The 15,936-nt window shown below is 38.5% G+C and overlaps 1 protein-coding gene across 5 annotated transcripts in view; it reads right to left on the bottom strand.

The window, feature by feature from the left end:
• The window catches only part of DNAH8 (dynein axonemal heavy chain 8), a 347,525-nt gene that overhangs the window by 275,960 nt on the left and 55,629 nt on the right, over window positions 1-15,936 (bottom strand). For all 5 annotated transcript variants that reach the window (XM_086706753.1, XM_086706756.1, XM_086706755.1 and 2 more), the window contains 4 exons: window positions 13,770-13,916; window positions 8,383-8,580; window positions 1,971-2,047; window positions 552-651 (listed from right to left, as the gene is read on the bottom strand). In XM_086706753.1, the coding sequence (XP_086562879.1) occupies window positions 552-651; window positions 1,971-2,047; window positions 8,383-8,580; window positions 13,770-13,916 (522 nt within the window). The remainder of the gene's footprint in view (window positions 1-551; window positions 652-1,970; window positions 2,048-8,382; window positions 8,581-13,769; window positions 13,917-15,936) is intronic.

Raw genomic sequence — 15,936 nt, 5'->3', positions numbered from 1 at the left:
GGCAAAAGATATTCAATACATTTGCACTCACATGTTTTATGTATAGGAGCTAGTCAATAAATATGTAAATGCACTTTAGAGATCATCAGTGGCTCAGAAACTACGATGTTTCCAATATATGACATTTAATTCTCTCTAAACCCTTATTTCCCATTACATGTATATTTTTTTCTGTATTTTATCCCAAATTTTAAGGAGATATTCAAATAAGGGAGCAATAAGCTACATTATATCTGTCACAATATTCTCCAGAGCCCATATTTCTCTACACAGAAATATTAACTTAAATGGGCTTTCCAACACACACATAAATGCTGTTACAAAAACAAACAAACAAACCCTGTTCTTAAGAGCATAGGGACGTAAATCTGGCTGTCCAGTGACATACACTGTCAACACCTTCCCACATTTGGAGGGACACATCAGAGGTACTTGGCAGTGAAAGGGTCATTTTGAAAAGCTTGGCACCAGATAATAAGGGCAATGCTTTCAGAATACTTTTTTTTTTTTTTGTACTAAAGTACCACTCTGTTTATAAACATGACCCTTGCCTTCTTTGTAGCTTCAAGTTCAGCCACGTAATACTGAAGAATACGCTCGATGGTATGGTTTATTTCTAACTGAAGACAGGGGATGTTCAGCTTCTGGAATCTGAAAGTGAGTGAGGGTGAATAATTAAAAAGTCAATGAGAAACATACTTAAGAATTGCTGCCATCCTAAAAATCCATTCATTCACTCATTTGACAAACACTCATGCCAGACCTCATGCACTGTCCTGGGATGCGGTGAGGAACAAGACAAGTGTGGAGCCAGCCCTCTTGGAGCCTCCAGTTATCTTATGGAAAATGTAGACTTAGCCAAGAGCTATGTTTTAAAAAAATCATTTAAATTACAAGGGGACCAGGAATGCATATATCAAGGGAACCCAGCCAAGTCTGGCGAGGCAAGAAAGACTTCCTTAGAAAAGGACATTTAAACTGAAAATGAAAAGATGGGGGGCAAGGGTTGACTTAGCAAAGATGGAGGGGAACACCCTGAGCATCCCTCTGACAACAGTAATGCTCACACAATTCCAAATAGCCATAATCAAAACAATGATCTGTCTGCCAAATATCACTTCCACCTTCAGACTAAGTGATGCACAGGAAATACTAGGATAATAACATCCTGATAAGAAAGTGAATTAACACCCGCGTACTATGGGTAAAAAGATAGACAGACACACAGAAAGAGACAGAGACAGAGAAATCAAAAAGAAAATGGTGCTGCCATCTGTCTGTACAGTATTACCATTTGTCAAACTCATTTTCTGTCTGTTTTGACTCTTTCACTGGTCTCATGAGGTAAAGTCTCACTGGTATGATCCAACATTAGACAGACGTGGAGCTATATAGCAAAGCTGGGCCCAAACCAGATGCACTGGCTCTCAGGGGAGCATTCCCGAAGGATCCCTAACATGAACATGGGCTCATAGCCCTCCCTGAACTCAAAGGAAATGGCATCCAGTCCAGGCTGCCCTGCCCTTTAGGAGAGCACCATTGTCAGGAATAGAGGAAAAGGAAGCAGCAGGAGCACTCCGGAGGAAAAATGAGAACTTTGAGGATCTGTTACCCTTTGATAACTTCACTTCTAGAAATCCTTGCAGTATGCAGAATTAAATATTATTTGTTCCCTTTCCAATAACATCTATGAAATCAACTTCAGATATATTACACAGCTGGAGGAAAAATCATGTGAAATAATTTCATTTTCTTATTGGAAGACTTTCTGCTTCAAAAAATGCAATGAGAAATATCATACTATATTTCAAATTTTTACCAATCTATTTAATGGCAATTTAAAGATTAATGTTTATAAGTCTTAAAGTTTACGGAGGAGAGATTTCCAAAAATATCTTATTTGAAATTTGTATTTTCAAATACAAAGTTATCCCACCTAGAAACTACACTGCTTAATGCACTATAAATACCTTTGAAGAAGCTGAAGGGCCTGCTGAGAAGACAAGATTTTTCCAAAAGTACTGTTCATAAATGCCTGTATTTGTATCTAAAAGAAAATATTAATATTCAATTGATTTGGGGCATTAGGGAGAGATTCTTTTTGTTTAGCAACAATTAATGATTTTCCTATAGAATCAAAATTGCCTTAAACATACCTACCATCTAAGCATCTAGAATTGCACTGTCCAGTATGGTGGCCACATGTGGCTCCTGAGCACTTGAAATGTCACTACTTGGAAGTGAGATGTGCTCTGAGAGTAAAATACACACTAGATTTTAAAGACTTAACACACCTACACACACAAAATATATAAAATATCTCAATGGTTTTTATCTTAAAATTTTTTTTAATTTTATCATTTTTGAGAGAGAGAACAAAAGTGAGGGAATGGTAGAGAGAGAGGGGGATGGAAGATCCAAAGTGGGCTCTGTGCTGACAGCAGTGAGCCCAATATGGGGCCAGAACTCATGAACCATGAGATCATGTCCTAAGCCGAAGTCAACTGAGTCGCCCAGGTTCCCCCCAAAGATTTTCACCTTGGTGACATGTTAAAATGGTAATATTTTGAATTCTGTTGGGTTGGGAAAAGTGTATTATCAAAATTAATTTCACTTGCTTCTTTTAACTATTATTCATATGGCTACTAGAAAAATTAAAATTACATATGAGGTTTGTTTGCATTTTCTGCTCATTATTTATGGGATATGACTGACCTAGAGATTTATAAGAGTGAATGTCCCTTACTAAGCATATTTCTTGGGACATTTAAATTTCTAAGCATATTGGGGGGCGCCTGGGTGGCGCAGTCGGTTAAGCATCCGACTTCAGCCAGGTCACGATCTCGCGGTCCGTGAGTTCGAGCCCCGCATCAGGCTCTGGGCTGATGGCTCGGAGCCTGAAGCCTGTTTCCGATTCTGTGTCTCCCTCTCTCTCTGCCCCTCCCCCATTCATGCTCTGTCTCTCTCTGTCCCCAAAATAAATAAAAACGTTGAAAAAAAAAATTAAAAAAAAATAAATTTCTAAGCATATTGGTAGAGCAATGTAATGACATATAGACCCACAGGGTCAACAAGTGTCATTTTCCAACACTACTGTTCTAAGAATCCTCTTGGTGACATTAAGGAAGAACAAGAAGAAGAAAGTACTTTCCCAAGACTCCCACCATCCCTAGCAATGAACTCCAAACTCCTGGTACTCAACTGATGGAACTGAAGTATCCTTTGCAAACTACTCTCACTTATAAATTGTTATGGTCTACTAATATAGGCTATGTTTATTAATCAAAATTTGGGAAAGGAAGAAAATTTTAACATTGAAACCTATTTGAAAATATTAAAAATTAAAATTTTTTCAATGTTTATTTTTTTGAGAGAGAGAAAGAGAGAGAGAGACAGAGTGTGAGCAGGGGATGGGCAGAGAGAGAGGGAGACACAGAATCCCAAGCAGGCTCTAGGCTCTGAGCTGTCAGCACAGAGTCTGATGCGGGGCTCGAACCCACGAACCGTGAGATCATGACCTGAGCCAAAGTCAGACATTCAACCAACTGAGCCACCCAGGTGCCCCCAAAATATTAAAGATTTAAGATGGCCTCTAAATTTACTGAAAGCTAAAATTTATATCTAAGGCTACAGGAAAGCTTTTATAATATATAGTCTTTATTAATAAATCATATAAATATAAGATATACCAAAGGTAGTCCTAAGAGGGGAATCTAGTCTAGCAACACAGGTCTACCTCAAGAAGCAAGAAAAATCTCAAATACACAACCTAACCTTGCAGTGAAAGGAGCTAGATAAAGAAGAACAAATAAAACCCAAACCCAGAAAAAGGAAGGAAATAATATAGATTAGAGCAGAAATAAATAATACAGAAACTAAAAAACAATCAAAGAGATCAATGAAACCAGGAGCTGGTTCTTTGAAAAGGTCAACAAAATTGATAAACCTCTAGCAAGACTAATTACAAAAGAGAGACAGAAGATCCAAATAACAAAAATTACTAATGAAAGAGGAGAAATAACAACCAACACCACAGAAATATAAACAACTGTAACAGAATATTATGAAAACCTATATGCCAACAAATTGGACAACTTAGAAGAAATGGATAAATTCCTAGAAACATATAATCTACCAAAACTAAAGCAGGAAGAAAAAGAACATATGAACAGACCAATTACCAGCAATGAAATTCAATCAGTAATCAAAAATCTCCCAACAAAGAAATGCCCAGGATCAGATGGCTTCACAGATGAATTCTACCAAACATTTAAAGAAGGGTTAATACAATTTGACAATAAATTTCATATTAAAACAATAATAAATAAATAAATAAATAAATAAATAAATAATAAAATAAAAATAATAAAGAAGGGTTAATACCCATTCTTCCCAAACTTTTCCAAAAAATACAAAAGGAAGAAAAACTTCCAATGACTCTAAGAGGCCAGTATCACCCTGATACCAAAACTAGATAAAGACACCACACACACAAAAAAGAGAGAACTACAGGCCAAATCCCTCGTGAATATAGATGCAAAATCCTCAACAAAATATCAGCAAACTGAATCCAATGCTATATTTATTTATTTATTTTTTTTTTTTTTTCAACGTTTTTTTTTTATTTATTTTTGGGACAGAGAGAGACAGAGCATGAACGGGGGAGGGGCAGAGAGAGAGGGAGACACAGAATCGGAAACAGGCTCCAGGCTCTGAGCCATCAGCCCAGAGCCCGACGCGGGGCTCGAACTCACGGAGCGCGAGATCGTGACCTGGCTGAAGTCGGACGCTTAACCGACTGCGCCACCCAGGCGCCCCCCAATGCTATATTTAAAAAATCATTCACCACAATCAAGTGGGATCAATTTCACGGATGCAAACTTGGTTTAATATTTGCAAAACAATCGACGTGATACAACACATCAATAAGAAAAAGGATAAAAACCATGTGACATTCCAATAGATGCAGAAAAAGCATTTGACAAAGTACTACATCCATTTACGGTAAGAAACCCTCTGCAAAGTAGGCCTACAGGGAACATATCTCAACATAATTAAGGCCTTATATGAAAAACACATAGACAACATCATACTCAATGGTGAAAAACTGACAGCTTTACCCCTAAGGTCAGGAACAAGTCCACTCTCACCGCTTTAATTCAACATAGAATTGAAAGTCCTAGCCACAGCAATCAGACAACATAAAGAAATAAAAGGCATCCAAATTGGTAAGGAAGAAATAAAATTGTCACTATTTGCAGATGACATGATACTATATATAGAAAACTCTAAAAACTCCACACACACACACACACAAAAATACTAGAACTGATAAATAAATTCAGTAAAGTTGCAAGATACAAAATCAATACACAGAAATCTGCTGCATTCCTGTATACCAATAATGAAGCAGCAGACAGTGAAATTAAGAAAACAATCCCATTTATAATTGTACCAAAACCAATAAAATATCTAAGAATAAATTTAATCAAAGAAGTGAAAGACCTGTACTCTGAAAATTATAAAACACTGATGAAAGAAATTGAAGACTATGCAAAGAAATGGAAAGACATTCCATGCTCATGAATTAGAAGAAATATTGTTAAAATGTCTATACTACCCAAAGCAATCTCCAAATTTAATTCAAACCCTATCAAAAGACCAAGAGCATTTTTCACAGAGCTAGAACAAACAACCTTTAAGTTTGTATGGAACCACAAAAACAAAAACAAAAACAAAAACAAAAACAAAAACAAAAACCTGAATAGGCAAAGCAATCTTAAAAAAGAAAAAACTGGAGGTATCACAATTCCAGATTTCAAGTTATATTACAAAGAGGGAGTAATGAAAACATATGGTACTGGCATAAAAATAGACACATAGAACAATGGAATAGAACAGAAAACCCAGAAATAAACCCACAAGTATAAGGTCAATTAACCTTTGACAAAGGGAGAATGAATATACAATGTGAAAATGACAGTCTCTTCAACAAATGGTGTTGGGAAAACTGGACAGCAGGATGTAGGATGAAACTGGGCCACTTTCTTTCACCATACACAAAAATAAACTCAAAATGGATTAAAGACCTAAATGTGAGACCTGAAACCATAAAAATCCTTGAAGAAAGTACAAGCAATAATCTCTCTGACATTGGCTGTAGTAATATTTTTCTACATATGTCTCCTGAGGCAAGGGAAATAAAAACAAAAGTAAACTATTGGGACTACGTCAAACTAAAAAACTTCTGCCCAGCGAAGGAAACAATCAACAAAACTAAAAGGTAATCCACTGAATAGGAGAAGATACTTGCAAAATGACATATCCAATAAAAGGTTAGTATCCATAATATATGAAGAACTGATCCAAAAACAAATAATCCAGTTAAAAAATGGGCAGAGGTCATGAACATTTCTCCAAAGAAAACATCTAGATGGCCAACAGATACACGAAAAGATGCTCAACATCACACATCATCAGGAAAATGCAAATCAAAATCACAATGAGCTATCACCTCACACCTGTCAGAATGGCTAAAATCAAAAACACAAGAAATAACAAGTGCTGGCCAGGATGTGGAGAAAGAAGAACTATCTTACACTGTTGCTGAATGCAAATTGGTATAGCCATTGTAGAAAATTCATGAAGGTTCCTTAAAAAATTAAAAATACTACTACCCTATGATCCAGTAATCACACTACTGGGTATTTACCCCCCAAAATACAAAAGCTCTAATCCAAAAAGATACATTCACCCCTATCTTTATGACAGCATTATTTACAATAGCCAAACTATGAAAGCAGCCCTAGTGTCCATCAATAGATGAATGGATAAAGAAGATGTGGTATATACACAATGAAACATTATTCGGCCATAAAAAAGAGTGAAATCTTGCCATTTGCAACAACATGAATGGAGTTAGAGAGTATGATTCTGAGCAAAATAAGTCAGTCAGAGAAAGACAAACACCCATATGATTCCACTCATATGTGGAATTTAATAAACATAACAAATGAGTAAAAGAAAAAAAAAACAGAGAGACAAACTAAGAAACAGACTCTTAACTATAGCGAACAAACTGATGGTTACCATAGGGGAGGTGGGTGAGAGGATGGGGGAAATAGATGATGGGGATTAAAGAGTACGCTTATCATAGATGAAAAATAATAATCTCTCTGACATTGGTTGTAGTAATATTTTCCTAGATATGTCTCCTGAGGCAAGGGAAATAAAAACAAAAGTAAACTATTGGGACTACATCAAACTAAAAAGTTTCTGCCCAGTGAAGGAAACAATCAACAAAACTAAAAGGCTAAATAAACTAAATAAACTAATAACACTAAAAATAAATAAATCATAAAAATAAGCAATAATTTTTTTCAAAACCCACAAATTCCCATTGCTATAAAGATGCAACTCCTAAAGCATTTTGGGAGCAAACTCCACCCTGCCCAACTAGACAAACAGTATAAACAATAACTAAAATATATCTTAAATACCAAACAGTCTAACTTTCAAAAACTGAAAGGCAATCTGTGCCAAAAAGAAAGGGTGTTGTTAGAATTTTAGGGTCATTCTTATTTATATTGCCCAGATTACCTTAATATAGTTTTTAAAGAATCTTTAAAAAATAAATGAGGAAAATATATATAATTTTTTTCACCATCATGGTAACAATTTCAGGTTCAGGAAGTGGACAGAGTATATTCTTGTCCCTCTCTGTATCTCCAGGACATTCTACAGCAAGAAGAGACCATTCCCTGGGGCTAAGCCTAGGTTTACAGTACTTTTATGATAAGAGAGTAACTGAGGTCATGTAAGCCCAAAAGGTGGGAGAGAAATATGTTGTGGTCCCACCAGACATATTTTTTTAAGTACCCTTCATCCTTCTGCTACCCCATAAGCTATGACAAACAGGATGAGGTCTTTTTTAGAGCTGTGCTCTAAGCTGCAGACAGAATGTGGCCATAAAGTGCAAGGCCAAGTCTGGGAGGGCAGTCAATCTTCCTAATCTGTCCTCAAATCTTTTCACATTTAAAACAAACAATAAGGATGACACATCTTCTCTTAGACGGGAAAATCGACATGGGCTCCTCAGCATAACAATAATGGTAACAATGGAATACAAATTCTGATGCAAACTAGACATGAACCCCAGCTACAATAGCCTTTTGGGCTTCTGTTACTCATTGATATCTTTTACTGAATATGCTCATTTCTCATTTATTTTGAGGAAAATATTTTGTGGACTGGTTAAAAAATTATTCACACTGGCAAATAGTTTTGATCAATTACACAAGAGTAACTTATATAGTAGATATGTAAATTCCAGGACTATTACATTTCAGCTTTACTAAAGTAAAAGTACGTATAATTACTTACCTCTAAACCATTGATTTTTGTCATGAACTCTGAGAAATCTGTATCAAATTCTGTCCTTCTTGGATCCAGAATGTCATACTGTTTTTTCTTAACGCCTTGATATATACTTTTGAATTTTATTGCCATAATATCTATTCCCTCTATGGTGGAATTACTCAAGGCTGAATATGTCTGCACAATCGTTATCATTTCTGTAATCTTAAAAAGAGAAGCGTTATTTCAGAAATGGGGTATTAGCACCCTTCCCTAGAATAAGCTCTTAATAAATCATTGATTTAAGAAATAAACCAAGGGGTGACTGGCCAGCTCAGTTGGGGAGAATGAAACTCTGGATCTCCAGGTTGTGAGTTTGAGCCCCATGTTGGGTGTAGAGATTACTTAAAAATGAAATCTCTTAAAAAATAAATAAAAATTTAAAAATAAAAAAACCCAATAAACAGGCCCTAGAATCATTTACCTAAAACCAGCCAGAGGAGATAAACTAGAAGACAAATCTCTGTCACCAATCATTACTACCCTTAGACTACTTCTATCATGTTTAGAGAGAGTTTACTACCTTTCTCAAATTTTGATCACTTTGCCTTTCAAGAGGAGGAAGAAAAGAATTTGAGTAAAAGCTCTTACAGATGTCTGAATAATTTTGTCTTTTTGCTCTTGAGAATTTTCTGAAAATCATTTTGCTTGGATCACTAGATTAAAAAGCTTTACCATTCTGGAGTGCTTGGGTGACTTGGTCGGTTGAGCATCTGACTTTGCCTCAGGTCATGATCTCATGGTTCGTGGGTGTGAGCCCCTTGGCTATGTGCTGACAGCTCGGAACCTGGAGCCTGCTTCAGATTCTGTGTCTCCCTCTCTCTCTGCCCAACCCCACCCCTCCACCCCCTCCTGCCCCTTCCCCGGGCGCTTGTGCCCTCTCTGTCTGTCTCTCTCTCTCAAAAATAAACAAACATTAAAAATTTTTTAAATTAATTATTAATTAATTAATTAAATAAAATCCTTTACCATTCTTCTTGGCCCTCACCACAATTCTGAAATGTCATACTAGCAGAAATCCACATCTGTTTTCCCTTTCACCTGCATTCAAGCAACAGAAGTCCCCAGAAGCCTAAAGACAACTGCAGTCAGTTCTGACCCCTGAAGAGCCTTGGGAAACCCTCAAAATGAACTTTACTGCACAAATGGCTGCCTCCATCTCGATGTACCAACACCACCACTTAACCAAAACAAAACAACAACAACAACAACAACAAAAAAAACAGTCCTTCACATCTACAGGCTACTCAGTTATTTAACCTTCATCAATGATTCCCCACTTTGATTCCTGCTTTGGAGAATAATGCTCAAAGCTCTCCAGGGCAGACCCATTGGTCCAAGGCCAAACAAAATGAACCTGTTTTCAGGGGATTCCTCCAAATACTACACACCATGAAGACAACAGTACTGGTCCTCCTACCGAGCCAGCAGAATTCACATAAATTCCATCCACCTGGCAACCAGATGACCATTTTCAGAGCAACTGTACCTCTTATACCACTATTTCTGTGCACTTCCAAACACCACTGTCATCCTAGAAGCCAGCCGAAACCTGGAGGAAATACGAGCCCCCTGTAATTTGCAACACACTGTATATGCTCTATGTAAAGATGAGAAATACCTGGCTCTCCAACACATACAGTCCACGTACCTTAAAAAACAAAAACAAACTTTAAAAAACAGACCAAGGAACTCAAACTACCCACTTGCTGTGTTCTCCTAGGCTGCTGAGACTGCCTGCTATCCCTTACCATGCCACCTGGTCCCAAGGGCCAGAGACTAGGATGGAATTCCTGTCACTAACACATCCTCCATTTTGTCCATGGGTGGATGAGGGGCCAAAAGCAGAGACAGCAGTCAGTCCCATGCTTGGGCTTTCCAACTTAGCCAGTGTGTCTCCTACCCCCAACACCACATAGCAGCAATGTGAAAGCCAGTCATGGTGATCAGCCATGACCATACCACTGCTTGTTTGTCCTCCTCTTGGCTTTTTCACCAACTCACTCTTTATCAGCTTTTGACCCCTCAGTATTGACATCCAACTTGTGATCCCTTCTCTGCTCACCAACCTTGGTATCTTTCCCAGTTCTCAACTTGCTATGATTGCCTCATCTCAATGTCCCCCTACCCTACCTACTAGCTCCAGTTCCTTGAATCTACCCCCAGAAACACCAGCTTCCCATCCCATCTCTTCTCTCCCACAAATGTTCAGGGTGAGAAGCAAACAAAACTAAAGACAGGGCTCTGGGAAACATCAACATTCACCAAAATTTACATGGCAGGAAGAGGAAAAGGAAGCAAAGGATACTGTACTTCCTTAGTTCTGGCTCCTTAGGACAGACTAACACTAATGCCCCATCAAGTCTCCATCTACCAAAAGAAGGTGCAGCCTAGTGACACACTAGAACTTTCCTCACTTGTTCCTTAAACATTTCTGCCCAAGTCTGAGGTCTCAGTTCTCCAACCCCAACCTCAGTCCTGTCTGTCCTGTGACTTTGGTACTTGTTCATCCTGACATCTGAATCTCAGCTTTCCCTAATAGGCTCTGATTTAGCTTGCCTTTCTGACTCCCCTCTTCTACTATTTTAGAGTTCAAAGAGGTAGCCCAACAGTGGTTGCTACTGTGCCCCACTCATCAGGGGAAGCCCATCCAGGCAGCTCAGTAACCAATCACCTCTGGAAAAACATGCAAAACCCTGCCACACTTCAGGGTAAGTTTTATAGCCCCAGCTTTGCAAATCTGGATACCAATATCCACCAGTTACACATGGGAGCAATGCCAATCATCTAAGGCATTCTTAGTACAGGGGTATTGGGATAACCTAGCAATCGGGATGCACTTTAGGTGAGGTCTCTGGGCAGGGGGGGGTGGGGGGGGCGGGTGGCATTAGCTCTGGTGCTGAGCCTTTGTGGAATGAAATTGTGTCCTTAAGATTAGAGGCACAGCTTCTCTAGAGGTAGAGTAGGGTAAGGAGCTAGTGCAGCTGGCCATTACCGCCCACTCCCTTCAGCATCAGGAATATTTGGGCTGCTGCTTCATGAATGGATGCCCATTAAGCCCAGCATTAGACCTGCCACCAAAGATCTTTACTGCTAATAGGCTAATCATTAAGGTCTAGCCCTGAAACTCTACCAAGTATAGAATTATACCCAAGTTGACAGGGGTCCTAGCTCCTAGAAAAACTAAGGGTAAAGAAATCTCTATTGTTCACAAAACATCTTCATATAATAGTTTCCTACCTATGGTTCCAAAATCACAAACAACAACAACAACAAATACATTTCATAAATTTGACTTTATCAAAATGAACAACTATTGTGCTTCAAAGGACACCATCAAGAAAGTGAAACGATAACTCACAAATTGGGAGAAAATATTTGCAAATAATAACTGATAAGGGACCTATACCCAGAATACATAAAGAACTCTTACAACTCAGCAATCAAAATACAAAAAAACCAAATTAAAAATGTGCAAAGGATTTGAATATAAATTTCTCCCCAAGAAAAATTATAAATAAGCGAATTAAAAGATGTTCAAACATCATTAGTCTTCAGCAAAATGCAAGTGAAAACCACAATGAAACAGATATTACTTCACAGCCTCTAGTTTGTCTAAATTCAAAAAGGTAGACAATAATAAGGTTGACAAGGATGTAGAGAAATCAAAACCCTCATACATTGCTGACGAAAATGTGAAGTGATACAGCTGTTTTGAAAAATACCTTGGCAGTTTCTCAAAAAGTTACCGTGTGGCCCAGAAATTCCAATTCTATGTATACACTCAAGAGAAACAACAACATATATCCACACAAGAACATGTACACAAGTGTTCACAGCAGGATTATTTGTAATAGCCAAAAAGTGAAAACAACCCAAATGTCCATCAACTAATGAGTAAATAAAATGTAGCAACCATACAATGCTATATTATTCAGCAATAAAATATAATGCTACAACATGGATGAACCTTGAAAACATTATTGTAAGTGAAAGAAGCCACTCACAAAAGACCACATATTATATGATTTCATTTATATGAAATTTCCAGAATAGGCAAATCTATAGAAACAGAAAGTAGATTAGGGGTTGCTTAGGGGTAGGTAGAGAGGAAAATAGGGTGTGTCAGGTAACGGGCAGGGTTTCTTTTAGAGGAAACAAAAATATTTTAAAATTATATTTGGTAATGGTTGCACAACCCTGTGAATATATTAGAAAATACTGACTTGTACACTTTGAATGGGTGAATTGTACTGTATGTGAATTATAACTCAATAAAGCTGCTAAAAAAACCAGCCCCACACAAATATGTATTAAGGACTCTACTCGATAACTTGGTTCTCTACATCATCCATACTTTCCTATCCGGGCTGGATCAGGAGGTTACAAATGAAAACTAGGCGTCCAGACATGTCCAGGAGATGCCCTTCAAGCTGTGTAATGCCCTCACTGATTTCCAAAAAATGATGAACAGAATCCGAAGCATTACCACGACATAGGGAGTTGGCAAACTGGTGGGGGAGGGGAAAGGATATCTACATGAGATCTTTATAAACGTTTCAAAAGCTGAGTCCAAGAAGCCTCTGGTATTAGCTTCCCTATACCCCCTGAAAAAATACCACTCCTCCCCAGCTAGTGCTAATACATAAATCAAAGGTGCAGAAGTGTTTGACTCGTGTCTGCCCAGCAAAGGCATCACCCACATAGTGTTTATACCCCATTTAAAAAAATTTTTTTTTCAACGTTTATTTATTTTGGGGACAGAGAGAGACAGAGCATGAACGGGGGAGGGGCAGAGAGAGAGGGAGACACAGAATCGGAAACAGGCTCCAGGCTCCGAGCCATCAGCCCAGAGCCCGACGCGGGGCTCGAACTCATGGACCGCGAGATCGTGACCTGGCTGAAGTCGGACGCTTAACCGACTGCGCCACCCAGGCGCCCCGATATACCCCATTTTTAACTGGTCTAGAAGGATGTGTCTATACATCCAGATATTATACAACTACTGGGTTCTGCCAGGTATTGTAGGTATTTCACCACACACTTTTCCTCAGCCTAATACAATCATTAGACACAGAGTTTTCTAAGGTCAAGGTCTACAAATAGAGGTAGAATTGAGGTCTTGAGAGAGGTGAAAGTGTGCAATAGCTTTGCCGTCATCAGGAATGAAAAATAAGTTATATCAAAATGTGATCTGTAAGTAATCTGTAAGTAATAGGAGATGATTCATATCAATAGTGAGACAAGAGATCCAGGTCAGTAATTCCCAGTAGTGCTCCATAAAGTATGAAATAACCAGAAAGGGTTGGGGCGGGGAGGGGGGGGGGTAGGTGAAGTGACTGCATAATGGTTACCTTCTCCAGTCTTTTGCAGAAAGCTTCAAATTTTCCAAATATATACATTTCTGAAACCTCAAAAGATTTTTCTCCTGAGGACTCTAAAATCTGTTTCCTTGTCTTATGAAAAGATGTCTGATATTCCTTGAATAGGAAAATGCAATCCTATGAGAAAATTAAAAGAAGGTATGATGAGAGTTTGTTCAGGAGTCAGAAATTCAAGAATCTGTCCTCGGGGCGCCTGGGTGGCACAGTCGGTTAAGCGTCCGACTTCAACCAGGTCACGATCTCGCGGTCCGTGAGTTCGAGCCCGGCGTCGGGCTCTGGGCTGATGGCTCAGAGCCTGGAGCCTGTTTCCGATTCTGTGTCTCCCTTTCTCTCTGCCCCTCCCCCGTTCATGCTCTGTCTCTCTCTGTCCCAAAAATAAATAAACGTTGAAAAAAAAAAATTAAAAAACAAAAAAACAAACAAAAAAAAACAATCTGTCCTCACACGGTGCTGATGGCATCAGCCCCTCAACAGGAGCTGTTGCTGTTACCATTAAAATTCAAGTTCTCCGCCTACCTATTGAAAAGCCTGGGATTGTGAAAATAGTTTCTTTTAATTTACAACGTACTTTCACTTTCTTCATTCGCACTGTTTCCCTTATTTCCTGTCATCAGAGTGTGCCATACACTGTTTGTACATTCCCATGGCTAGTTAGAACTCCTGGGAGGGCAGAAATTATCTCTCAATTCTATTTATCACTCATCTATCTATCTGTTACTATCTATTGTTCATCAACATTCTTTTCATACAGGTATGTAAAACATTAAAACTCTGCAAAACTAACTTATCATCCAGCCACCGTTTCTCTACAAGGAGATCCTAAAAACTTTGATGAGTGTATTGCTGAAATCCTAGTGGTATTTGACTTTAACTACAGCACTAGCCAGTTCAACCAGGCTGGTGAACCTTTTTAAATATAAAAGAGGATGTGGTCCCTAGGGTCCAGTAGGAATTCTTTGTCACATCACACTAACATTCTCAAAAAAACCAAACCAATTAAAAAAATATAATGTTGGGGTGCCTGGGTGGCTCAGTCAGTTAAGCGCCCACTCAGCTCAGGTCACAATCTCATAGTTCTGTCAGTTTGAGCCCCGTGTCCAGCTCTGTGCTGACAGCTCAGAGCCTGCAGCCTGCTTTGGATTCGGCGTCTTCCTCTCTCTCTGCCCCTCCCCCGCTTGTTCCCTCTCTCTCTCTCTCTCTCTCTCAAAAATAAACATTAAAAAATAATAATAATAATGTCAAACTTTCCCAAAAAACTAAAAATAGAACTACCCTATGACCCAGCAATTGCACTACTAGGCATTTATCCAAGGGATTCAGGTGTGCTGTTTCAAAGGGACACATGCACCCCCATGTTTATAGCAGCACTATCAACAATAGGCCAAGTATGGAAAGAGCCCAAATGTCCATCGATGGATGAATGGATAAAGAAAATGTGGTATATATATACAATGGAGTATTACTCGGCAATCAAAAAGAATGAAATCTTGCCATTTGCAACTATGTGGATGGAACTGGAGAGTATGATGCTAAGTGAAATTAGTCAGAGAAAGACAAAAATCATATGACTTCACTCATATGAAGACTTTAAGAGAAAAACAGATGAACATAAGGGAAGGGAAACAAAAATAATATAAAAACAGGGAGGGGGACAAAACAGAAGAGACTCATAAATATGGAGAACTGAGGGTTGTTGGAGCAGTTGTGGGAGGAGGAATGGGCTAAATGGGTAAGGGGCATTAAGGAATCTACTCCTGAAATCATTGCTTCACTATATGCTAATTTGGATGTAAATTTTAAAAAATAAAAAATAAAGTTAAATTACAAAAAAAAAACACAACCTTTTCCAAAGGCACCCATAGCCAGTCCAATTTTTATCACAATGCCATCTCTCTGGTTCTGGCTCTTCCATCTCCCTCCTTGCAAACAAGGCCTCTTGCCATTATATTGGGCCCACTTGGATAATCCAGGATAATCTCCCTGTCCAAAAGTCAGCTGATTAGTAACCCTAATTCCATCTGTAACCTTAGTCCCCCCACACCTTGCCATATAATAGATTCACATGTTCTGGGGATTAGGACATAGACATCTTTGGGGGGCCATTATTCTGTCTACCACAGTCACTAAATCAGAATTT

The sequence above is a fragment of the Puma concolor genome, chromosome B2, assembly GCF_028749965.1.
Source record: "Puma concolor isolate L17-30 chromosome B2, mPumCon1.1.hap2, whole genome shotgun sequence".
Lineage (NCBI taxonomy): Eukaryota > Metazoa > Chordata > Mammalia > Carnivora > Felidae > Puma > Puma concolor.
The sequence above is the reverse complement of the archived record's forward strand: the minus strand, read 5'-3'. Positions and strand labels throughout refer to the sequence as shown.